At 43.2% G+C, this 26,053-nt stretch overlaps 2 protein-coding genes across 3 annotated transcripts in view; one reads left to right on the top strand and one right to left on the bottom strand.

Moving 5' to 3' along the window:
• Nucleotides 1–240: 240 nt before the first annotated feature.
• Nucleotides 241–18,703, bottom strand: dbr1 (debranching RNA lariats 1). Its single transcript, XM_070875955.1, has 9 exons — nt 18,547–18,703; nt 15,156–15,462; nt 10,025–10,149; nt 9,237–9,317; nt 8,761–8,846; nt 7,347–7,571; nt 3,198–3,278; nt 2,683–2,828; nt 241–1,154 (listed from the first exon to the last, which is right to left on the bottom strand). The coding sequence occupies exons 2-9, from the start codon at nt 15,350–15,352 to the stop codon at nt 473–475; spliced, it is 1,623 nt and encodes a 540-aa protein (XP_070732056.1). The 5' UTR covers nt 15,353–15,462; nt 18,547–18,703; the 3' UTR covers nt 241–472.
• Nucleotides 18,704–18,853: 150 nt separating this feature from the next.
• The window catches only part of armc8 (armadillo repeat containing 8), a 143,505-nt gene continuing 136,305 nt past the window's right edge, over nt 18,854–26,053 (top strand). The window contains exon 1 of one of the 2 annotated variants that reach the window (XM_070875954.1): nt 18,854–19,081. In XM_070875954.1, coding sequence (XP_070732055.1) covers nt 19,073–19,081 — 9 coding nt within the window. In that variant the 5' untranslated portion in view covers nt 18,854–19,072. The other variant, XM_070875953.1, reaches the window with a different exon arrangement.

Raw genomic sequence — 26,053 nt, 5'->3', positions numbered from 1 at the left:
AAACAATGGTGCAAATTTTAATTTTGTGGGAAATAACTTTTGTCAGGCAAATTAACTTCATCTGAAAGGGACTTGAGCTTTTGGAAATGTTGCATTATGTGCCAACTTTGATTAGCTATTTCCTGTGTGTGTGCATGGGTTATGTTTAAAAAAGGATAGCATATGTTACATCAATACAAAAAAATTATTTTGCTACTCCACCTATCACTATCTGGACTAACTAACATATTAGAGAACCAATGTATGCATAAAATTTATTATTTTTAACAGTAAAAATACATTTAGTGTATTCCTACATCGTTTCCATACCGATCAGACATATTCAGTAATGATGCTTGCTGAGAGGAGTTCAGCTTTTAAAACCGAAAACCTATGCTGATTGACACGAATCTGACTTGGAATACGATCTTAAAATCTCATTGTGAACAGAAGCTGCTGCTTCTGAAGTTCAGTATCCCTTCTACATGTATAATCATTCATTATCTTCATTCTCATTGCTCTGTGTGTGGTATATACTCTGGTTGCGCCTCTTAATTAGTTTTATTCCACTGCTTCCATTCTCATGCTCGTTACTAATTCGTTTCACAGCCTTGGTGTGTGTGCTCTTTCCTTCTCCCTCAGTCATGCTGCTGTCTCCAGACCTGTCCAGTTCCTCGTTTGCAGAGTCCTGTGTCTCATCGGATGACACAATCATAGAATCAGGGAGCTCTCTCACATCAGAGAAATTCGCTGAGTCTATAAAGGGGTGGTCTGGGGAAGGTTCTATGGAATGCGTGCTGAGCTCCCCATTATCATCATCATCATCCTCCAGTGTTATTTCATCTGGATTTATGGAGGAAGAAAGTCCAGAAGTGTCTGTGGTATAATCACTTGGCTCCTCTGGGTTATCAGCACTGTCCATATCATCATCTTCTCCCTCTACAAGACCCTCATCTTCCATCTGTTTCACCTTGGCATTCAGATCAGTGAGGCCAAAGGTGGCACAGAACTCAGTTGTCTGGGGGTTAATCACATGGACAGGTTCTTTTGATCTCTGTGAGTTTGCTGGGTCATAGACAGGGACTGTATGGCTAAAGTTACTGGGGATCTGGAGGTCATGACCTTGCTCTTCCATCAGTTCCCCAATGTCTTCTTCAGACACACTGTAGTCCCACCTGCATCAGAACAGAAGTGATCAATACAATTACCTACAGACAGCACAACTAAATATATCACAACAATACAATCAGAAATAGCAGTGGAAGGGTTAAAACAAAATCTATTTACTTAACTAAACACTCAAGTGTACTTTTAGCAGCTTGGGTTAATTGAACATTTGCTCAATATGAAAATTAGAGGACTTTATTCTTGTAATACAAAGGTGTTCACATACAGACCTTTGAAATACAAGTAAATGAACTGTCAAACAAACTTGTATTTATACAGCACACTTAACATAGTAAACCGTCCCAAGGGGCTTAGCGTTATGAAATAAAATTTGACACCGAGCCGCACAAGGAGAAATTAGGGCAGATGACCAAAAGCTTGGTCAAAGAGGTAGGTCTAAGGGGCAAAGAGAGGTAGAGGCGGAGAGATTTAGGCAGAGAATTCCAGAGCTTAGGGCCTAGGCAGCTAACGGCATGAGCAATTAAAATCAGGGATGCTCAAGAGGCCAGAATTAGAGGATTGCAGATATCTTGGAGGGTTGTGAGGCTGGAGAAGATTACAGAGATCATGAGGGGCGAGGCCATGGAGGGATTTGAAAACAGGGATAAGAATTTTAAAATCAAGGTGTTGCTTCACAGGGAGCCAAATGTAGGTCAGCGAGCACAAGGGTGATGGGTAAGTGGGACTTGGTGCGAATTAGGACACGGGCAGCAGAGTTCTGGATGATCTTAAGTTTACGTAGAGTAGAACGTGGGAGGCCAGCTAGGAGTGCTTTGGAATAGTTTAGTGGTAACAAAGGCATGGATGAGGGTTTCAGTAGCAGATGAGCTGAGGCAGGGGCAGAGTTGGAAAGTGTTACGGAGGTGGAAATAGGCGGTCATGGTTATGAAGTGTATGTGGCCGGAAGCTCATTTCAGGGTCAAATACCACACCAAGGTTGCGTGATCACATATCGCCAAATGCATTCAGGTGGGACTCAAAAATTCAACCTTCAATTGGCAGTGGGTTGGTAAGGGACAGTCCATATTGAGTACCAAACCAATATTGGATTAAGCAAGATGTTCGTACACACGTCAGGGCCATGATTTTATGCCAGCGATGATTAAGATGCACAACAGTAGAAAGTGTTGGAATGCACATACCCTTCACCTCATAATTCCCAGACAACGCAGAATATGGGAAGCTTGAAAACTAATTAATTACATTTCAATGAGTCAATTTAAAAAAGACCCGGGGGTATTACATAGGATATACAGCAGAGAAACAGACCATTCGGCCCAACCAGTCCATGGCGGTGTTTATGCTCCACTTGAGCTTCCTGCAGTCTTTCCTCATCTAAATCTATCAGCATAATCCTCTATTCCCTTCTCCCTCATATGCTTGTCTAGCCTCCCATCTCTGAATATGTGCATTTCTTACACCACTCTCAAATTTTCAGCTTTAAAATGTGTAGATTTCATAAATACAGGATTTTCACAAATATTTGTCCCATTGTAAAATGTGTTCATTCCAATACTGCAAATCGGCTAGACTTACTTTGCATGCAGACAGTTATGTTCTGGCATGTTCCATGTTTTAGAGGTGACATTAATCAAATCATTTGTTGCTTTTAGAATGGCCAGCCATTCGGAATCATACTCAAGGTGATCAGAAGCATTTGTGTCATGCTCAATTTCCAGTATCTAAAGCCAAAAAGGGAAAAAAGAAAAGAAAAGCATGAAAATGCAAATATAGTTTAGCAAAATTGTAAACTATGCTGCAGATAAATAGATACATCTAGAATGTCTAAAGGCAAAACAATCTATAAAATTGTTCTCTTCAACTGACATTTTTATTTAAAGGTTTAGAAAGCAATAGGTTTTATTATTCAATTACTCTACAAGGCTAATTTATCTTTACAACTGTATTATATTTTATTTCAATCCTCTCCAACAACACTGAATGAACCCATGGATTTAACCACACTTTTAAAGTAGCAGAAATAAAGATTTACAAGACATTGTGCTGGTATACTTGTTTCTAATCAAAATGATAACATTGCTGTACAATACCTGCAGAAAATCTCTGTGAGGGAGACATTTATCCAGAGCCAAAAACTTTGTTGCTTTTGGTAGCTGTTCACCATCATTCTTCTGTAAAAAAATGCCAAAAACTTAGAATAAAACTGCCATGGTCAATGACCACGTTAAGGTGGGTCAGTGTATACTTGTAACAAACTTACACCGTGGACCTTGCTCATCAGGGTCTCGGTAAACACAATGGTTTGAATTCGCCTAACTAAAAAAAAATTAATTCTCAATGTGTGCGTCATTGACAAGGCCGGCATTTATTGCCCATCCCTAGTTGCCCTGTATGGCGGTGGTGGGCTGCCTTCTTGAACTGCCGATAGCGATTTGCTACCACTGAATGTCTTGTTAGGCCACTTCAAAGGGAAGTTGAGAGTCAACCACATTGGTGTGGAACTGGAGTCACATATAGGCCAGACCAGGTAAGGACAGCAGGTTTCCTTCTCTATAGGACATTAGTGAATCAGTTGTGTTTTTATAACAACATATTTAATATAGTGCCTTTAACATAGTAAAACGTCCCGAGGTGCTTCACAGGAGCGTTATAAAACAAAATTTGACACGGAGTCACATAAGGAGATATTAGAGCAGATGACCAAAAGCTTGCTCAAAGAGGTTGGTTTTAAGGAGCGTCTTAAAAAGGAGGAAAGAGAGGCGGAGAGGCTTAGGGAGGGAATTCCAGAACTTAGGGCCTAGACAGCTGAAGGCAAGGCCACTGATGTTGGAGCGATTAAAACCTGGGGCGCTCAAGAAGCCAGAATTCGAGGAGCGCCGATATCTTTTTGGTGGGGGGGTTGTGGGGCTGGAGGAGATTACAGAGATAGGGAGGGGCGAGGCCGTGGAGAGATTTGAAAACAAGGATGAGAATTTTAAAATCAATGCATTGCTTAACTGGGAGCCAATGTAGGTCAGCGAGCACAGCAATGATGGGTCAACGGGACTTGATGTTAGGACATGGGCAGCAGAGGTTTGGATGACCTCAAGTTTACGAAGGGTAGAATGTGGGGGGCTGGCCGGGACTGCGTTGGAATAATCAAGCCTAGAGGTAACGAAGGCATGAATGAGAATTTCAGCAACAGATGAGCTGAGGCAGGGGCGGTGTCGGGCAATATTCCGGAGGTGGAAATAGCCGGTTTTAGTGATGGCATGGATATATGGTTGGAAGTTTATCGCGGAGTCAAATGTGACACGAATATTGCGAACAGTCTGGTTCAGCCTCAGACAGTTGTTAGGGAGAGGGATGGAGTCGGTGGCTATGGAACAGATTTTGTGGTGGGGACATTGGCTTCGTTCTTCCCAATACTTAACCGGAGGAAATTTCTGCTCATCCAGTACTGGATGTCGGACAGGCAGTCTGACAATTTAGAGGTTGTGGAGGGATCGAGAGAGGTGGTGGTGAGGTAGAATTGGGTGTCGTCAGTGTATATGTGGAAACTGCCGCTGTGTTTTTGGATGATGTCACCAAGGAGCAGCATGTGGATGAGAAATAGGGGGGGGGCCAAGAATAGATCCTTGGGGGACACCAGAGGTAATGGTGCAGGAGCGGGAATCCGGCAACTTCATGGTCACTTTTATTGATACCAGCTTTTTAAAAATATATAAAAGTGATTTCAAATTCTCAAACAGTCATGGTGGGATTTGAATTTGCATTCTTTGCATTACTAGGCCAGGCCTCGGAATTACTAGTTCAGTAACATAATCACTGCACTATCACACTAAAGAAGGGACTCCTACTCTCTTCCCCTTCTCCCCAATTCACACCAGTCATTGAACCCCTGCCAGAGATTATCCAAAGAGAATAGAAGCAGGTCAGGAACACTGCACCTCACAGTACATGTGAATGAGGTACTGCAGTGCAATCACTCATGTTCAGACAATCATTATTATGGATAAACATAGCTACATGATCAATTACTCCAAACACGTAGGTCATGACGATGGGAGGAGAAATTTCCCAAATTTTGTAGGAATTAAGTATTTAGCAATCAAGATGACATTTCTTAACTATACAAGGCAAACTACCCAAATGTCCTGGAAAATATGGAGAACTGGAGTGATCGCCTGATCACACAAGTAAGAAGAACTGTTATGTTGCAATACCTCTTTCGACATATTGCCAGCATGGATACCTTAATCTCTCTTCAGGAAACTGAAGAAGCATATTGCAATGTTTGCTTGGGCACAGTATAAATGATTGCTGGCTACACTGGTACTGCTCAGCAAGATAGCATTCTTTGCTTCCATTCCTCAATTCAGGTTTCCTAACCCGTTCCAATCGCCCATGCATCTCAATAGTAAACATACTGCTTACAAGTCACACTAGTGCAGCAGGAGTTGGTTTTTGGAGGTTGGGTGAAGGCGCATTATTGGGACTGAGCAGCAGTTTTACTCTGCAAGTGATCTGTAACAGGTCTTCACAGGAGTGGAGTTCTATTTCATTTTTAAAATTTCACAGGTTGGAACTTGGCTGATTCCCCTTCCCAATTTTACATAGGGGAAGGGGAATCAGCCATGTTGAAGAAATGGAAGTTGACAACGTTTACCTCAATGAGTACAAGAATTCAGAAAAAATCTTTAATCAGTAATAATCTTTATTATTGTTTGACCCATCTCATGTCACATCTGATGTCTGACTGTATGATTGCCCGGATACAATGAAACTAACTAGTGCCCACACTGCTGCTTTGGTTGTTGAGGTAATCAACCCAGAATAGGGATCAAACCATAGACCCCCCAACAATCTGTAATCAGCCCAGGCGACAGTAATCCTTTGACCCATCAGGATCGCCTCCAACAGATAAACAAAGAGAAAGTGATTACCTCTCTTCCCCTGAAAAAAAACTTTAAAAAATACCACCCTAATCGTACTGCTTGGCAGGCTGACATAAGAACAAAAGAATTAGGAACAGGAGTAGGCCATCTAACCCCTCGAACCTGCTCCGCCATTCAACAAGATCATGGCTGATCTGGCCGTGGACTCAGCTCCACTTACCCGCCCGCTCCCCGTAACCCTTAATTCCCTTATTGGTTAAAAATCTATCTATCTGTGATTTGAATACATTCAATGAGCTAGCCTCAACTGCTTCCTTGAGCAGAGAATTCCACAGATTCACAACCCTCTGGGAGAAGAAATTCCCTCTCAACTCGATTTTAAATTGGCTCCCCCGTATTTTGAGGCTGTGCCCCCTAGTTCTAGTCTCCCCGACCAGTGGAAACAACCTCTCTGCCTCTATCTTGTCTATCCTTTTCATTATCTTAAATGTTTCTATAAGATCACCCCTCATCCTTCTGAACTCCAACGAGTAAAGACCCAGTCTACTCAATCTATCATCATATGGTAACCCCCTCATCTCCGGAATCAGCCTAGTGAATCGTCTCTGTACCCCATCCAAAGCTAGTATATCCGTCCTTAAGGAAGGTGACCAAAACTGCATGCAGTACTCCAGGCGCGGCCTCACCAATGCCCTGTACAGTTGCAGCAGGACCTCCCTGCTTTTGTCAACGGTTATAGCCACCAGTATCATAGAATCGAATAGCACAGATGGGGGGCATTCGGCCCCTCGTGCCTGTGCTGGCTGTTTGAAAGAGCTATCCAATTAGTTCCATTCCCCTGCTCTTTCTCCATAGCCCTGCATTTTTTTCCATTTAAGTATACATCCAATTCCCTTTTGAAAGTTAACAACCTTGACAAACATATATCTATTTTTTTTTTTTTAAGTACGAGAAATATGTGTCAAATTTCATATACCCTTGCTTCCTCCCCATCCTCAATAAAAAAAAGTGTATTTGTAGAGTTCCATTAGCCCTAGAAAATAAACCGGTTTATGCCATATTGGTAAACTCCAGAATTTTGCTTCTACTGGAGATTCTGTGCAAACATTAATTACAAAACTCAATCCACATTTTGAGAATAAAAGCAAACTCCTAAATAAAACACTAAATGTCCTAATTTTCATAATGAATCAATGTGATAATGAAGAGGCTGCTGTTAGCAGACACATTTGCTTTTCACCAACTGCAGTCTCGCTTCTCCAGTTTCACACCGCAAACAACAAATATCATTCTTTTCTATAACATGTAAGTAAAAAAAGTGTGAGGAAACAGAGTCTGCACTTTTCTTCTCTCATTGCTTACCGGATGCTGCATTAAAGCTGCAAACTTCACGTGCAGATGTGCTGCAAACCAATAGGAAGGTTTGAGGTGCTGCAGGAGCTCTGTAGCTGCAGGACTCCCCAAGGTATTAGCCTCCACCTCTGGGCGGAAAAAAGCCTTCATCTTAAGAAGTTGTTTTTTGTTACCATAGTGATAGATACCTCGTGGCCAGTCATGCGACAGGAAGACGTCCAGGTGTTGTTTTAACTGCAAATAAGAAAGAGGAGCGATAATGAGAAAAGTACTTAAAAGAAAATTACTGACTACAACGTGTTTGGGTTAGATGAACAGCTTTTTCTTATTTTATTTGTCAAGCCAGTTTTAGCACTGCAGTTAAACAAGTAGGTTTGTTTGGCACATTTATTTTGAAGGTCTTCCATGGCTTGGTCCAAGACTGAGACCAAATGCAGCCCATGAGCTCGTTCAGCAGGCCTGTGGTTCATTTCTTCTTTACATGCTGGTGTGCAATGCAGATATATTACAAATAACCAAGGAAGGCACATGGTTTATTACCCTTTTAATATCACATATTAAATTGCTTGCATTTCTTATGAATGGGAAGCTTGCAGTTTGGCGTAATCCTATGCAACTCACTCATTGATTATGGCAATAAGGATCTGGCCCCCTGCTCCAAAGGTTGGGCACTGCTGATTTTGAGGCAAGTTTATGCTGATGATTCCTCACTTGTCAAATTCACAATCTGAACCAGACTATCGAGTGACTTGCTCATATTGAGGTGGGACACTTCTTCCATGGGAATTGAGGAACCCTCCCACCATACCAAAATAAAGATAAACTGGTGAGTCAAGGCACTTTGCCGGTCTAGACCTCCTGCTAGTAGTGGGTTACTAGACAGAATCAGTCGGGGCCCATGGTCAATTCATCTAGCTACCAATTTAACTGGCAAATGGGAAGACCTAGAAAATATGATAAAATAATTTACTCTTGAACTTTGTTCCCTGGCCTCGATTAGCACAAAGAGCACCAGTTATTTTGGGCAATTATTTAATCAGCAATGTCTTTCGGGCACTAAGAAAGAAGATTGCAGGTTTGAAACCCGAAGTCCGGACAGACTCAAGATAAATTCCAGATGCATTTCTTGCTAAAATTAAAAAGCCCTGTAACCAGAAGTAAGTCAGGCAACTGCAGACTTACAGAACAGGAAATGCTTGCAAAAGGTATTACCAACTGTACCACATCTAGCAAACAAGAACATTCCTATACTAATTTAAGGATGTTACAGGAAATGGTTACACTTAGTTTGTTGTAAAACAAGTTATATAGAGTAAACTAAAAAGTTAAAAGCTAGGAATAAGTAAATAAATATTGTAACAGAATAACAGATCAAATGACCAAAATACATGGTAATGACATACACAGCACTAATTTTTCTAACCTGCTTCAGTTTGAAGACTTCAATATTTCTGACATGATATGCACTCCGTATTGTCTGCCCATTGTATGGTGGATACTCAAAATGACCTGGATACAATGAAAATCACACGTGATAGAGCTTTAATTTAATAGAAATTAATATATGTATTAGATTACTTTATTATACTCCACAAAACCCAATATGTTGCCCATCACACGGAAAAAAAGTCAGAGATGCATTTCAGATTAATCTGTAACATGACTTCATATCAATTTTATATTAAACTTGGTTCCATTGATTGGAGTTAACGCTCCCACCAAATTTATAAAGAAGATAAAAAAAATGCATCATTTTTGAACCTGTATTATTCAGTACAAAATAACTTTCTGTAATTAAGCCTTCAGACATTTATTTTGCACAAAAATGATGGGCTCACAGCAACTTTTAGTTGGATTCACTATTTGGAAACTGTGTTTTAGCAAGTTACATCAATTTACCTTTTCTGTAGTCGTGTGGCTTAAAAATACCAGAGAGTCCTCCTATACGTACACCACGGTACTTCACCACGCCAGCATACCCTAGAAACAAATAACAAATTTGTTACTGTTTCTGGGAAGCACTCGTTACATTCACATTTTCAGGCACAGTTTAAAGGTGAGGCCGTTAAAGCTGCAGCATCCCACCACAACCTTTATTATTCATACCTTGTTACAAGAAAAATAAATATTAGCTAGTTATCTCAAATCATTGCCACTGTCATATTCAAATTCCTTGCCTTTTTAGGCAGTATAATTAATATAAAGTAAAAGGGACTATACATTCACATTGGCTCTGCATAGCTTGTTGTCAAATCTTAGATGATGCAGACAGTATTGTTATTCTTCCTAACCCTCCCACCACATGCAAAATACTTGGAGTACATCACCTAGACTTTTGTCGGCTCACAATTTAAAGCTAATTTTAAACCTGCTTTTATTTATAAATGCACATTTTTAAACATAATTTCAAAAGCAAAGTTACTTTTGAGAGACTAAAGTTCTCAGCATGAACAGGTTATTAAAAAAATTATAGACAACAATTTAAAGTTGAGGACATTACTCTGTGATTTACCGATCCTTAAAAATAATCTTGCTTCCATCTTTTCAAAGAAAGTACAATATGATCATATCTTAGCTAAAATTAGGAAACAATTAATTGGAATATTATCAGATAAAACATTGGGCTCAAAGCCTAGATTTGTTGCAATATATTGATATATTGTATAAAAACTTCAATAGTTTAATACCTAGGTAGTAAATGTTTGGTGCCACCCATCCTCCATATGGTAACTCCTGTAAATGATTAGAAGCTTCGTGATTGCCTCCTATGAAGATGGTGAGAACCGAGGCTTTCTTTTCTCCAGAGTAATATCTACATTTAACAATGCAACACCGTTTAATTTTACAAACATAGAAACATAGAAAATAGGTGCAGGAGCAGGCCATTCAGCCCTTCTAGCCTGCACCGCCATTCAACGAGTTCATGGCTGAACATGAAACTTCAGTACCCACTTCCTGCTTTCACGCCATACCCCTTGATCCCCCGAGTACTAAGGACTTCATCTAACTCCCTTTTGAATATATTTAGTGAATTGGCCTCAACTACTTCCTGTGGTAGAGAATTCCACAGGTTCACCACTCTCTGGGTGAAGAAGTTTCTCCTTATCTCGGTCCTAAATGGCTTACCCCTTATCCTTAGACTGTGACCCCTGGTTCTGGACTTCCCCAACATTGGGAACATTCTTCCTGCATCCAACCTGTCCAAACCCGTCAGAATTTTAAACGTTTCTATGAGGTCCCCTCTCACTCTTCTGAACTCCAGTGAATACAAGCCCAGTTGATTCAGTCTTTCTTGATAGGTCAGTCCCACCATCCCGGGAATCAGTCTGGTGAATCTTCGCTGCACTCCCTCAACAGCAAGTATGTCCTTCCTCAAGTTAGGAGACCAAAACTGTACACAATACTCCAGGTGTGGCCTCACCAAGGCCCTGTACAACTGTAGCAACACCTCCCTGCCCCTGTACTCAAATCCCCTCGCTATGAAGGCCAACATGCCATTTGCTTTCTTAACCGCCTGCTGTACCTGCATGCCAACCTTCAATGACTGATGTACCATGACACCCAGGTCTCGTTGCACCTTCCCTTTTCCTAATCTGTCACCATTCAGATAATAGTCTGTCTCTCTGTTTTTACCACCAAAGTGGATAACCTCACATTTATCCACATTATACTTCATCTGCCACGCATTTGCCCACTCACCTAACCTATCCAAGTCACTCTGTAGCCTCATAGCATCCTCCTCGCAGCTCACACTGCCACCCAACTTAGTGTCATCCGCAAATTTGGAGATACTACATTTAATCCCTTCGTCTAAATCATTAATGTATAATGTAAACAGCTGGGGCCCCAGCACAGAACCCTGCGGTACCCCACTAGTCACTGCCTGCCATTCCGAAAAGTACCCATTTACTCCTACTCTTTGCTTCCTGTCTGACAACCAGTTCTCAATCCACGTCAGCACACTACCCCCAATCCCATGTGCTTTAACTTTGCACATTAATCTCCTGTGTGGGACCTTGTCGAAAGCCTTCTGAAAGTCCAAATATACCACATCAACTGGTACTCCTTTGTCCACTTTATTGGAAACATCCTCAAAAAATTCCAGAAGATTTGTCAAGCATGATCTCCCTTTTACAAATCCATGCTGACTTGGACCTATCATGTCACCATTTTCCAAATGCGCTGCTATGACATCCTTAATAATTGATTCCATCATTTTACCCACTACTGAGGTCAGGCTGACCGGTCTATAATTCCCTGTTTTCTCTCTCCCTCCTTTTTTAAAAAGTGGGGTTACATTGGCTACCCTCCACTCGATAGGAACTGATCCAGAGTCAATGGAATGTTGGAAAATGACTGTCAATGCATCCGCTATTTCCAAGGCCACCTCCTTAAGTACTCTGGGATGCAGTCCATCAGGCCCTGGGGATTTATCGGCCTTCAATCCCATCAATTTCCCCAACACAATTTCCCGACTAATAAAGATTTCCCTCAGTTCCTCCTCTTTAATAGACCCTCTGACCACTTTTATATCCGGAAGGTTGTTTGTGTCCTCCTTAGTGAATACTGAACCAAAGTACTTGTTCAATTGGTCTGCCATTTCTTTGTTCCCCGTTATGACTTCCCCTGATTCTGACTGCAGGGGACCTACGTTTGTTTTTACTAACCTCTTTCTCTTTACATACCTATAGAAACTTTTGCAATCCGCCTTAATGTTCCCTGCAAGCTTCTTCTCGTACTCCATTTTCCCTGCCCTAATCAAACCCTTTGTCCTCCTCTGCTGAGTTCTAAATTTCTCCCAGTCCTCAGGTTCGCTGCTATTTCTGGCCAATTTGTATGCCACTTCCTTGGCTTTAATACTATCCCTGATTTCCCTAGATAGCCACGGTTGAGCCACCTTCCCTTTTTTATTTTTACGCCAGACAGGAATGTACAATTGTTGTAATTCATCCATGCGTTCTCTAAATGTCTGCCATTGCCCATCCACAGTCAACCCCTTAAGTATCATTAGCCAATCTATCTTAGCCAATTCATGCCTCATACCTTCAAAGTTACCCTTCTTTAAGTTCTGGACCATGGTCTCTGAATTAACTGTTTCATTCTCCATCCTAATGCAGAATTCCACCATATTATGGTCACTCTTCCCCAAGGGGCCTCGCACAATGAGATTGCTAATTAATCCTCTCTCATTACACAACACCCAGTCTAAGATGGCCTCCCCCCTAGTTGGTTCCTCGACATATTGGTCTAGAAAACCATCCCTTATGCATTCCAGGAAATCCTCCTCCACCGTATTGCTTCCAGTTTGGCTAGCCCAATCTATGTGCATATTAAAGTCACCCATTATAACTGCTGCACCTTTATTGCATGCACTCCTAATTTCCTGTTTGATGCCCTCCCCAACATCACTACTACTGTTTGGAGGTCTGTACACAACTCCCACTAACGATTTTTGCCCTTTAGTGTTCTGCAGCTCCACCCATATAGATTCCACATCATCCAAGCTAATGTCTTTCCTAACTATTGCATTAATCTCCTCTTTAACCAGTAATGCTACCCCACCTCCTTTTCCTTTTATTCTATCCTTCCTGAATGTTGAATACCCCTGGATGTTGAGTTCCCAGCCCTGATCATCCTGGAGCCACGTCTCCGTAATCCCAATCACATCATATTTGTTAACATCTATTTGCACAATTAATTCATCCACCTTATTGCGGATACTCCTTGCATTAAGACACAAAGCCTTCAGGCTTGTTTTTTTAACACCCTTTGTCCTTTTAGAATTTTGCTGTACAGTGGCCCTTTTTGTTCTTTGCCTTGGGTTTCTCTGCCCTCCACTTTTCCTCATCTCCTTTCTGTCTTTTGCTTTTGCTTCCTTTTTGTCTCCCTCTGTCTCCCTGTATAGGTTCCCATCCCCCTGCAATATTAGTTTAACTCCTCCCCAACAGCACTAGCAAACACTCCCCCTAGGACATTGGTTCCGGACCTGCCCAGGTGCAGACCGTCCGGTTTGTACTGGTCCCACCTCCCCCAGAACCGGTTCCAATGCCCCAAGAATTTGAATCCCTCCCTGCTGCACCACTGCTCAAGCCATGTATTCATCTGCGCTATCCTGCGATTCCTACTCTGACTAGCACGTGGCACTGGTAGCAATCCCGAGATTACTACTTTTGAGGTCCTACTTTTTAATTTAGCTCCTAGCTCCTTAAATTCTTTTCGTAGGACCTCATCCCTTTTTTTACCTATGTCGTTGGTACCAATGTGCACCACGACAACTGGCTGTTCTCCCTCCCATTTCAGAATGTCCTGCACCCGCTCCGAGACATCCTTGACCCTTGCACCAGGGAGGCAACATACCATCCTGGAGTCTCGGTTGCGTCCGCAGAAACGCCTATCTATTCCCCTCACCATCGAATCCCCTATCACTATCGCGCTCCCACTCTTTTTCCTGCCCTCCTTTGCAGCAGAGCCACCTACGGTGCCATGAACTTGGCTGCTGCTGCCCTCCCCTGATGAGTCATCCTCCCCAACAGTACTCAAAGCAGTGTATCTGTTTTGCAGGGGGATGACCACAGGGGACTCCTGCACTATCTTTCTTGCACTGCTCTTCCTGTTGGTCTTCCATTCCATATCTGGCTGTGGACCCTTCTCCTGCGGTAAGACCAACTCACTACACGTGATACTCACGTCATTCTCAGCATCGTGGATGCTCCAGAGTGAATCCACCTTCAGCTCCAATTCTGCAACGCGGACCGTCAAGAGCTCGAGGCGGATACACTTCCCACACACGTAGTCGTCAGGGACACCGGAAGTGTCCCCGAGTTCCCACATGGTACAGGAGGAGCATATCACATGACTGAGCTCTCCTGCCATGTCTTAACCTTAGATACCCTTAAATTGGTAATAACAATGTTATAGTTCACTTACTGATATAAAAAATAAAAGAAAAGCTACTCACCCAACACCAGCCAATCACTTACCCCATTGGCTGTGACGTCACTTTTTGATTACTTTCTACTTCTATTTTGCTTTCTCTCCCGCTGTAGCTGCACCGGTATGCTTTTGATAGGTCGCTCCCCTCTCACCAACTGCCGCTGGCTCGATCTCCCGCTGGGCTTTTGATAGGTCGCTCCCCTCTCACCAACTGCCGCTGGCTCGATCTCCCGCTGGGCTTTTGATAGGTCGCTCCCCTCTCACCAACTGCCGCTGGCTCGATCTCCCGCTGGGCTTTTGATAGGTCGCTCCCCTCTCACCAACTGCCGCTGGCTCGATCTCCCGCTGGGCTTTTGATAGGTCGCTCCCCTCTCACCAACTGCCGCTGGCTCGATCTCCCGCTGGGCTTTTGACAGGTCGCTCCCCTCTCACCAACTGCCGCTGGCTCGATCTCCCGCTGGGCTTTTGACAGGTCGCTCCCCTCTCACCAACTGCCGCTGGCTCTCGATCTCCCGCTGGGCTTTTGACAGGTCGCTCCCCTCTCACCAACTGCCGCTGGCTCTCGATCTCCCGCTGGGCTTTTGACAGGTCGCTCCCCTCTCACCAACAATATATTTTATACAACAAAGTTAAGAAACAAAAGTGATAACATTTTGCTGGTTCGTTACATTTTTCCATCAGGTATAAAAACTCTCGATGGATAAACAAGTTTTACATTACAAACAGAAATTAATGCAAATGCTCACTACAGGAAACATTGGAACAGAGCAGCTTAAAAGGTGGGACTCAATCTTAATTTATAAACAATTAATGAGAGTTCAGTTTAGAAAAGGACAAAGAAACAGAACTTGTGATATAAAAGAATGACCTTGAACATCTACTTACTTGTAGAAAGTTTGCATGTGTCTGTATTTAATGGGGACAGCCATGGAATTCATGTCAGCTTCATTCCTGACTGCTTGAAAATCTCCACAGCACAACAAGAGGTCCACCTTAACATTGTCCTTTTTCTCTAAAAACTGAATACTCTCATAGATTTTGTCCAGTTCACCATGGCAGCAACCTTCTACTGCTACCTTCATTGTAACAGTGTGTAACAGCTTGCACTACAAGTTCCGATGAGCTGGGTGTCTTTATGAGCAATTTCCCTTCCTGGGTGCTATTTACTGACCCAATTAAACTACCATTGACTCTGAAATTAAAGAAAGGGCAATATTCATTAATTACTGAAGTTAAACTTAAAGAAATATACATACATACATATATTATATATATTTAATACAGCTTTAAGTCTTTTCTTGCAGGTTGTTGAATAAATAGTTAATTAAGAGACTCAAAAACAGTATGCAGTTATAAATGTAATCTTAAAAGGCTATTTGAAAATGGAATTGGGTGTTAAGATATGACTGCTTAAATTCAGACAGTGAAATATGTACAACTGTTAGTGCTCTATTCAGCCTGGATTCTGAACTAAGCTATTAAAACAAAGTACAGGTATAACTAACTCAATCTTCACTAATAGCTTAACTAACCAGAATTAAAAAATAGCAATACAAGCCTAGTCCTACAGATCATAAATAAGTAGAAGACATGCAGGTATATGTCTCAATTACATGCTGTAAAAAATAACACAATCATTTGTTAATGAAATAAAATGCAAGTAAATAAATCCTAAAAACCAGGAATAAAATACAATTTATAGATCTGTAAACTTAGGGGGTGGGGAGGGAAGAGGGGTGAGAATTTAACATTCCTGTACAGTTAATGATATTTCAAAGCATGGGAAATGATTTAAATAATACTCAAACTGCATCTCTAAATGGTAACTCAGCTACTTTAGAGCCATTACTTCAAATTATATGTTTTTAGATCCAGTTTTGAGACTTCAAATCCAGGTAGATAACACACCAGCATCTCTACTAAATGAGTTAATCGATACTTGTATACAAGTTTGATAGACATACTTCAGAAAGACAAGTTACAATATTCAAACAGGGCTACATTTTGTGTAGCTAGTCACAGGCGAAGCGTGACTGAACACCAACATCCTGTAAGAAAACCTGTCCAATTGGGATGGTCAACTCACAAACGTGAAATAGTCATTGCAGTAGCTGTAAAAAGGTGCAAGGAAGAAAAACTAGAATTTTACCCAACTTACCTTCCAGGAACTATGCACAAATATCTTGTGTTTGTGTCCAAAAAAGTCATAATAAATAAAAATTAATTCATATTAATTTCAAGTGCAATAGAACTCCTGCTACCTCACCAAGCTTGCTATTTGAACATGGGTGGGTTGAGCAAGCTGCAATTTTCATTCCTGGTTATCTGTAGCAAGGACCTTATAATATAATAGATTCACTGAATCCATCACTTGAGTTAAGCCAGCCCTGGACTTAATTGACTGATTACCCAATTCTAAAAATTGATATATAGTCAAAATAAACAAATATAGCTGCCCGTTCAACTTCTTTTTAAAAAGTTCTGAAAATCTCATCCCTACTAAAAGCATTATTGGAAAGAATTCACTGGGGGCTATCACTCTCCAGTGCCAAGCCTTAATAGCAATTATTCACGTGAACCAGCTATTTGACCACGGTGGGGTTCATAACCAAGCCTGATTGTTCTTGTTTGGCATCCATGCATTCACACATAGAAACATAGAAAATAGGTGCAGGAGTAGGCCATTCAGCCCTTCGAGTCTGCACCACCATTCAATAAGATCATGGCCGATCATTCCCTCAGTACCCCTTTCCTGCTTTCTCTCCATACTCCTTGATCCCTTTAGCCGTAAGGGCCATATCTAATTCCCTCTTGAATATATCCAATGAACTGGCATCAACAACTCTCTGCGGTAGGGAATTCCACAGGTTAACAACTCTCAGTGAAGAAGTTTCTCCTCATCTCAGTCCTACCCCTTATCCTAAGACTGTATCCCCTGGTTCTGGACTTCCCCAACATCAAGGACATTCTTCCCGCATCTAACCTGTCCAGTCCCATAAGAATCTTATATGTTTCTATGAGATCCCCTCTCATCCTTCTAAACTCCAGTGTATAAAGGCCCAGTTGATCCAGTCTCTCTCCTCATATGTCAGTCCAGCCATCCCAGGAATCAGTCTGGTGAACCTTCGCTGCACTCCCTCAATAGCAAGAACGTCATTCCTCAGAACATGTCCAGCAGGAGTAATTTAATGGCAATCAGGAGCAGATACCTATGCCAATTATCTTCTCCCTAACCCACAGAAACTTAAGCCAATTGCAGCACACAACCTAGCAGAGATTAGCAAACTGCAGAAAGAGATCGGAGCAGCAACCCAGCTCATGTGTTTGGTTCAGCGACATGCTGGATGAATCATCGCAAGCCAGATTTTTAAAAGTTAAAAAACATTTGTTAAGAATGATTGAAAGTTACAAGCGGACAATGTAAATGGAAAAAAATCTTGGCACAGGATGTAAAATTCTGTGTGATGAGTCTGATCCAATGGTCTAGCTTATAATTAGAGCAAAGAGCATGGGATAACTTTCAGTGAAATTAAATTTTTCTGTCCTGACTTTCCAAGCAAAAAGAAACACAAAATGCAGAAACAGAATGAAGTTTGTGATCCTGTCAAAACATCATTAGAAACAATTCTAGTTATTTATAAATAAACATTTCACAAAAATAAAATCACTGGAGTTCACCGTCTTCAGAGCAACTTTACAAAAACATCTGTCTATCATTACCAATAGAACAGACACACAACCAGGTGGCACTTGTACACCCAGAGCTGCTGACAGGGGAACGTTATAAGTCAGATTTATGATCAGAACCAGAGGCCAGAACCAGAAATTTAAACACAACATATTATTTTCAGGGCTGTTAAAATCAGGGAGATGTTAGGAGTGAGATTTACAAGGAGTGTCCACGGAGATGTATAACTAAATAAAAAGCTACTGTTAGATCTAAAATTAAACACAGCAGCTCTTTTACATTATTAAAAAAAATGTCCTCCACTCCTGAGGGTGTTGAGCCTTTGTGCAACCTTACCCAGCAATCACCCTCCAATAAATCACTGGTGGCCATGATTCATCACGTGTGAGCCTAGAGGTGGGCTATTTGACTACTGGGGACAGCCTGTGCTGCCATATGCGCTTCTACCTCTTATTGGGGGGAGGGTTAAGGCGCCTCTTGGATCACGGATAATGTCGGGCGGCCGGAACTGAAGAAGCGGCTCCTCAGGCCCAAGGCCACAGTAACTGCACTGACGCGTAGCCGGAGCTTCAATCTGCCGCTCATTACCTGCTGGCATTCGGTACGCCACCGACTGCTGGGAGCTCCGCCCGACCCGCCGAGCGTGGCAGCGACAAGACGCGCAATCACCCGGTCCCGACCCGACCCAACTTGACCAACCGCCAGCTCGGCGCACACGGCGCATGTGCCTCTCCCACTCCTTTCCCAGCACAGCGCAGGCGCTGCTCCCTCCCCAGCACAGCGCATGTGCCTCTCCCACTCCTTCCCCAGCACAGCGCATGTGCCTGCGCCTGCGCCACTCCTTCCCGAGCACAGCGCCTGCGCTGCTCCCTCCCTGCACGGCGCATGCGCCGCCCCCCACCCCTCCCCATTCAAGTAAACTCAGTGCACGGCGCGCCGCAACATTCAACACTTTCAACCAGAGCAAAGAAAGAGAGGAGAGGGAGAGAGACAATAACTAAACAAAAACCGATCTGCAAATCATCGCAAATAGATGTATATTACCACAAAAAAGTACAATTGTACAAAAAAAGTCTCCAAGCAATAATTTGCAGTTTATCCGAATCTGCTGCTAATGGATAAGGTAAATATAAATAATTCAAAGCCTCACTTTCGATAAATTTGGTGCGAGAGTTTTTTGGGGAAAAAAACGACGAAACAAAACAAATAAAGCGGCCGGCCGGCCGCCGGGCGCGGTGTGAAGTGTGCCATGTGAGGGCCGCGCGGTTTATTGTGCGGGTGTGGAAAGTGCGGTGCCGGGCCCGGCCAGGCTCGGGCAGCTCTGCCTGCGGCTGAAGATGGCGTGTCTGCTGGAGGCCCCGATCCGGATGAGCGTGCTCTCGGTGAGTATATAACCCGCCCTCCTCCTCCTCCCCTTAGGGGCCCTGAGCGGAGGGCCGGAGTGTCTGCTGTGAGGCGGCGGTGTTTCCGTGGCCGGCCCGGCTGCAGGTGGTGTGTTGAACGCGAGTCTCTCCGGCCTGGGCCTCATGTTATTTACAGTAAACCTCCCCCTTCTTAAAGTACCGGCCAGGCTAGGCCAGAATCCCCGCATTTCACTAATCGTTTCATACACGAGCTGCATGGCTGCAAATCTGGTTTAATTATATGTAACCCTTGACATTGTGGCATGTATTTTTAAATATATTTCATGTATGTGTATCCCTTATAATTGGATTCGTCCGGACAGAGAAAACCTTTTTACTCATTCCGCATCCATGTTCGCACTCGTTCTACAGCGGCCGCCCCTTTAAATCGTAAAGGAGTCGCAATTCCTTTAATTCAGAAACCAGTAGCTGATGATGTAGACGTAGTTTAATCTGCCAACCATATAGTTTGTTTCAAAGAGAGTTTTCACCGTGTAAGTCATCATCATCATGGACAATCCCTCGAATCGAGGATGACTTCCACGTCAAAAAGGTCACAGGTGTTTCAATGAAGGACCTAAAATTCCAGGTCCCGAACTAAATCTTGAAGGGTGGAAGATGCCTGTACTTGGATTTTAAAAAAAAATGTGTGGTGACCGTTGCACACCAGCCACCATATGGGTTTGACAGAGCTAGGTCTTGGTCCAGTGGCAAGGATTAACCAAGACGACTGGAGACCAGCTCTGCTGCATGGACCTAGTGCGCACACATATCGCAGTGTGGGCTGGTCCGTGCTGCCCCTGGGCCCTCGCCTCTCCTGGGCCACAATCACATTCCTCTACGAACTCCTACCGCTCCTTTGCCCGACCTCGCCGCTCCTGCTGTACCTGCCCACGCTCCAATCACCGACCTGGATCTTGATGACATCCCTCTTCACTGCCGTTGCTCTCCTGCTCCAGTACGTACTGCTCCCTGGAGTGGTATGCCGCCATGCTGCTCCTTCCACTCCCCGGCCTGCTCCGATGGTGCTGCATTACAACAGTGATTACACTTCAAAAGTACATAATTGGCTGTAAAGTCATAAAATACACTATATAAATACAATTTTTTTATAGTTTAAACGTACTTGTGTTTCTACAAACTTTTGAGGTATTTCCAGTACCTAATGTATCTGCCTTCATTGCACTGACATTTTAGTAATAATGAAAGACTGCCACTTAAATTATTCCACATCCCAGTGACTTCAGTGGAGAAAATTAGCAATTAGATTTAAATTTTTGCAAACATTTCAATATGCGGATTGTCAAAACTGTTGCTATATCTGCAAAGAAATCTTAAGCATAAAATTTAGCAGCAAGAATTTTGAGAGTCCCCTGATCAATTGTTTGGTGGCAAAGTGAACTCTTAGCAGTGTGATGCATCTAAGAACATAAGAATAAGAACAGGAGTAGGCCATATGACCCCTCGAGCCTGCTCCGCCATTTAATACGATCGTGGCTGATCCGATCATGGACTCAGCTCCACTTCCTTGCCTGCTCCCCATAACCCCTTATTCCCTTATCGTTTAAGAAACTATCTATTTCTGTCTTAAATTTATTCAATGTCCCAGCTTCCACAGCTCTCTGAGGCAGCGAATTCCACAGATGCACAACCCTTTTGACACAAGAAATTTCTCCTCATCTCAGTTTTAAATGGGCGGCCCCTTATTCTAAGATCATGCCCTCTAGTTCTAGTCTTCCCCCATCAGTGGAAACATCCTCTCTGCATCCACCTTGTCAAACCACCTCATAATCTTATACGTTTCATTAAGATCACCTCTCATTCTTCTGAATTCCAATGAGTAGAGGCCGAACCTACTCAACCCTTCCTCATAAGTCAACACCCTCTTCTCCGGAATCAACCTAGTGAACCTTCTCTGAACTGCCTCCAAAACAAGTATATTTGAGGATGTAACAAACAGGGTGGATAAAGGGGAACCAGTGGATGTGGAGTATTTGGACTTCCAGAAGGCATTTGACAAGGTGCCACATAAAAGGTTACTGCACAAGATAAAAGTTCATGGGGTTGGGGGTAATACATGAGGATAGAAGATTGGCTAACTAACAGGGAACAGAGAATCGGGATAAAATGGTTCATTCTCTGGTTGGCAACCAGTAACTAGTGGGGTGCCGCAGGGATCAGTGCTGGGACCCCAACTATTTACAATCTATATTAACGACTTGGAAGAAGGGACTGAGTGTAACATAGCCAAGTTTGCTGATGATACAAAGATGGGAGGAAAAGCAATGTGTGAGGAGGACACAAAAAAATCTGCAAAAGGATACACAGGCTAAGTGAGTGGGCAAAAATTTGGAGTATAATGTCAAAGTGTGAGGTCATGCACTTTGGCAGACAAAATCAAAGAACAAGTTATTATTTAAATGGAGAAAGATTGCAAAGTACAATGTGACCTGGGGGTACTTGTGCATGAAACACAAAAGGATAGTATGCAGGTACAGCAAGTGATCAGGAAGGCCAATGGTATCTTGGCCTTTATTGCAAAGGGGATGGAGTATAAAAGCAGGGAAGTCTTGCTACAGCTGTATAAAGGTATTGGTGAGGCCACACCTGGAATACTGCGTGTAGTTTTGGTTTCCATATTTACGAAAGGATATTCTTGCTTTGGAGGCGGTTCAGAGAAGGTTCACTAGGTTGGTTCCGGGGATGAGGATGTTGACTTGTGAAGAAAGGTTGCGTAGGTTGGGCCTCTACTCATTGGAGTTCAAAAGAATGAGAGGTGATTTTATCGAAACATATAAGATTATGAGGGGGTTTGACAAGGTGGATGCAGAGAGGATATTTCCACTGATGGGGGAGACTAGAACTCAAGGGTATGATCTTAGAATAAGGGGCCACGCATTTAAAACAGAGATGAGGAGAAATTTCTTTGTGTTGTAAATCTGTGGAATTTGCTGCCTCGGAGAGCTGTGGAAGCTGGGACATTGAATAAATTTAAGACAGAAATAGCCAGTTTCTTAAATGATAAGGGGTTATGGGGAGCGGGCAGGGAAGTGGAGCTGAGTCCATGATCAGATCAGCCATGATCTTATTGAATGGCGGAGCAGGCTCGAGGGGCCGTATGGCCTCCTACTTTTCCTATTTCTTATGTTCTTATGTTCTACGAAATCTACAATAATATGAAAGAGGAGTGTAACACCATTCTGTAAACAATCATGGAATAAACTCCCAGCTAAAACTAACTGTACAATTAACTCTCCAAGCTAACAGTGTCAGCTGTGGCTCAGTGGGTAGCACTCTCGCCTCTGAGTCAGAAGGTTGTGGGTTCAAAGACCCACTCCAGGGACTTGAGCACAAAAAAAATCTAAGTTGACATTCCAGTGTACTACTGATTGAGTGCTGCATTGTTAAGAGGTGCTGTCTTTCAGATGAGACGTTAAACCGAGGCCCTGTCTGCTCTCAAGTGGATGTAAAAGATCCCATGGCACTATTTCGAAGAAAAGCAACCACAACAGTGACTACCCTCCAAAAGTACTTCATTGGCTATAAAGCGCTTTGACATGTCCGGTGGTGGTGAAAAGCACTATATAAATCCAAGTCCTTCTATCGGTCCTACTTATATAGTGCCTTTTAGGACCACCGCATGTCCCAAAGCGCTTTATAGCTAATGAAGTACTTTTGAAGTGTAGTCACTGTTAGAATGTAGGAAACATGTCAGCCAACTTGTGCATAGCAAGCTCGCACAAACAGTAATGTGATAATGACCAGATAATCTTTTGTTTTTAGTGATGTTGATTGAGGGATAAATACTGGCCAGGACACCGGGGATAACTCCCTTGCTCTTCTTCGTTCACCTGAGAGTGGGTGGTTTAAAGTCTTATCCAGAAGACGGCGCCTCCGACAGTGCAGAACTTCCTCAGTGCTGTACTGGAGTGTCAGCCTAGATTTTGTGCTCCAGTCCCTGGAGTGAGTGTTAACCCACTACCTTCTGACTCCGAGGCCAGGGTTCCCTCACAACCCCTAACTTAGCCACGGCTGTAAATGATCAAAGGTTATAGAACATGTTCGTGATGAAGATGTCATGCTAAGGAAGTCAGGTTAGGGTTTTCTTTGCTTTTGAGGGTAGGAGAATCTCTTGGAACACTTCCTTCAGAGATTTTATGTGTTGGGTAGTCTACAATGGAACTGGTTGTGAAAGAAATGTGCTTGATCAGCTCGAAGGGCCGAATGGCCTACTCCTGCACCTATTTTCTATGTTTCCTATTTTCTATGAATGGCCTTATCTTGTTCCATGTATTTTATTTAGTGATGAACTGAGACTTTTTAATTTCTGAGAACATAAGAAACACTAGAACCTAATGTAGTTAACGACTAAGTCTTCAAATGTTTGTCACCTGGTACTTTAGGCTTTGCTTTTATAGTTTGTGAATCGGATTGCATGATGACTACTCCAATGGGTTTAATTTGTTCTGTTCTTAGCACTGGCTAACATGTTTTCATAAATTCCTGTTATTTTAATACTGCTAATCCATTTATTTTAAAATACCACTGGCAAAAAAATTTACCGATGTGAAAACACTAAATGAATCCCACTGGTGTCTATTTGTAATGTAAAAGGGAAGAAATAGTCACATTTAAGAGGGAGATTTGAAATTTTGAGAGTTTAATACATTATTGATTTGAGATGTATATAAAGCTTATGCATGATTACTATTATGTATTTAAAACATCAGATGCTGAAATGTTGTCTTTTTGTTCTTGATTACTGTTTTTTGGTAGGATGCAGCATAGTTGGGTGGCTGAAAAGAGATTGGAGCAGGTGTTCCAGGCAATGTAGTATTTATTATAGAAAGGTGTTACTGTTGGGTCAGATTAGATTCAACCTTTGTTAAAGTTTCAAAATAATTTTTATAACTTTAGTGCTATTCGAGGCCAAAATTGGGTCAAATGTTTCAGTTTTTCAAAAGAATGTACTGATCCTTTATGGTAACCCAGCTGCAGATTACTGTGTAAAGACATTTCTCCTAACCCAGTGTTGTCCAGTACATTAGCCACATGTGGCCAATTGTAATTGTGTGTATGATGTTTACTACTAACGTTAGTGCCATAAGCAGGCTGGGGCCATTAGAGGGAGCAGCGTGTGGTGGCATGTCACTTCAGGGAGCAGCATGTGCTGCTGCAGGAGGGTGACTGCTGATTGCAGTACGGGCAGGTACAGCAGGAGCAGCGAGGTCAGGGCGAAGGAGCGGCAAGAGTTTGTAGAGGGATGTGATCGGGGCCCAGAAGAGGCGAGGACCATGGGGCAGCACGGGCCAGACTACACTGTGATTGTGCATGCACTAGGTCCGTGCAGCAGAGCTGGTCTCCAGTCGGCTTGGTTAATCCTTGCCACTAGACCAAGACCTAGCTCTGTCAAGCCCGTGTGGTGGCTGGGGTGCAATGGCCACCACATGCTCAAAAAAAAACATGCACAGGCGCCTTCCACCCTTCAGGATGTAGTTCGGGATCCGGAATATAATTGAAACACCTGTGAACTCAATCCGTCCTCGGCGTCGAAGCAACTCATCCTCGTTTCGAGGAACTCCCAATGATAGTGCATGTGGTTAAAGTGGTGTAGCCATGCCAGCTTTATATTGGACAATTCTCTTGGTGATCATTTTCATTGATTCATCATCAAACTCATCAACCAGAGGAAATTGTCTTTCCCTTTTCACTATCAAACATATCGTTTTTTTTTTTAAACCTCTTCAATTCTTAAATCAACTCCTCACCCCTGCTTCTCAAGGCTGTCCTCAACTATAGTTTCCCATCCTCAGTGATGAAATATGTTGTTTTGGCTTTAATGTTCTTTCTATAATGTGGCACCCAAAATTGCACACAGTAATCTTAACTGTGACTGAATCACTTCTGTATGAATTTATCATTACTTATTTACTCTTGAACTCATTGCCCCTATTTATCTCCTTGCACGCGCAACTTCAGGAAGTTTGTATTTGAGCCCATAGGGCTCGGTTTAGCCACACCTAAAAGTGTCTTTTCATTGACTGAAAACCCCTATTCATTGTTTTTCCAGCAAAATGTATTAACTCCCATTTATCCGCTTTAAATTGCTCCGATCACTTGTCTACCTGTCTTACGAACCCGTCTTTCACTCATCCCGCCCCCCCCCTCTCTTCCCCCCTCCCCTCTTCTTCCCCCCCTCCCCTCTTCTTCCCCCCCTCCCCCTCTTCTTCCCCCCCTCCCCTCTTCTTCCCCCCCTCCCCTCTTCTTCCCCCCCTCCCCTCTTCTTCCCCCCCTCCCCTCTTCTTCCCCCCTCCCCTCTTCTTCCCCCCCTCCCCTCTTCTTCCCCCCCTCCCCTCTTCTTCCCCCCCTCCCCTCTTCTTCCCCCCCTCCCCTCTTCTTCCCCCCCTCCCCTCTTCTTCCCCCCCTCCCCTCTTCTTCCCCCCCTCCCCTCTTCTTCCCCCCCTCCCCTCTTCTTCCCCCCCTCCCCTCTTCTTCCCCCCCTCCCCTCTTCTTCCCCCCCTCCCCTCTTCTTCCCCCCCTCCCCTCTTCTTCCCCCCCTCCCCCTCTTCTTCCCCCCCTCCCCTCTTCTTCCCCCCCTCCCCTCTTCTTCCCCCCCTCCCCTCTTCTTCCCCCCCTCCCCTCTTCTTCCCCCCCTCCCCTCTTCTTCCCCCCCTCCCCTCTTCTTCCCCCCC

This window comes from Pristiophorus japonicus, chromosome 3 (assembly GCF_044704955.1).
Source record: "Pristiophorus japonicus isolate sPriJap1 chromosome 3, sPriJap1.hap1, whole genome shotgun sequence".
Classification (NCBI taxonomy): domain Eukaryota; kingdom Metazoa; phylum Chordata; class Chondrichthyes; family Pristiophoridae; genus Pristiophorus; species Pristiophorus japonicus.
The sequence above is the reverse complement of the archived record's forward strand: the minus strand, read 5'-3'. Positions and strand labels throughout refer to the sequence as shown.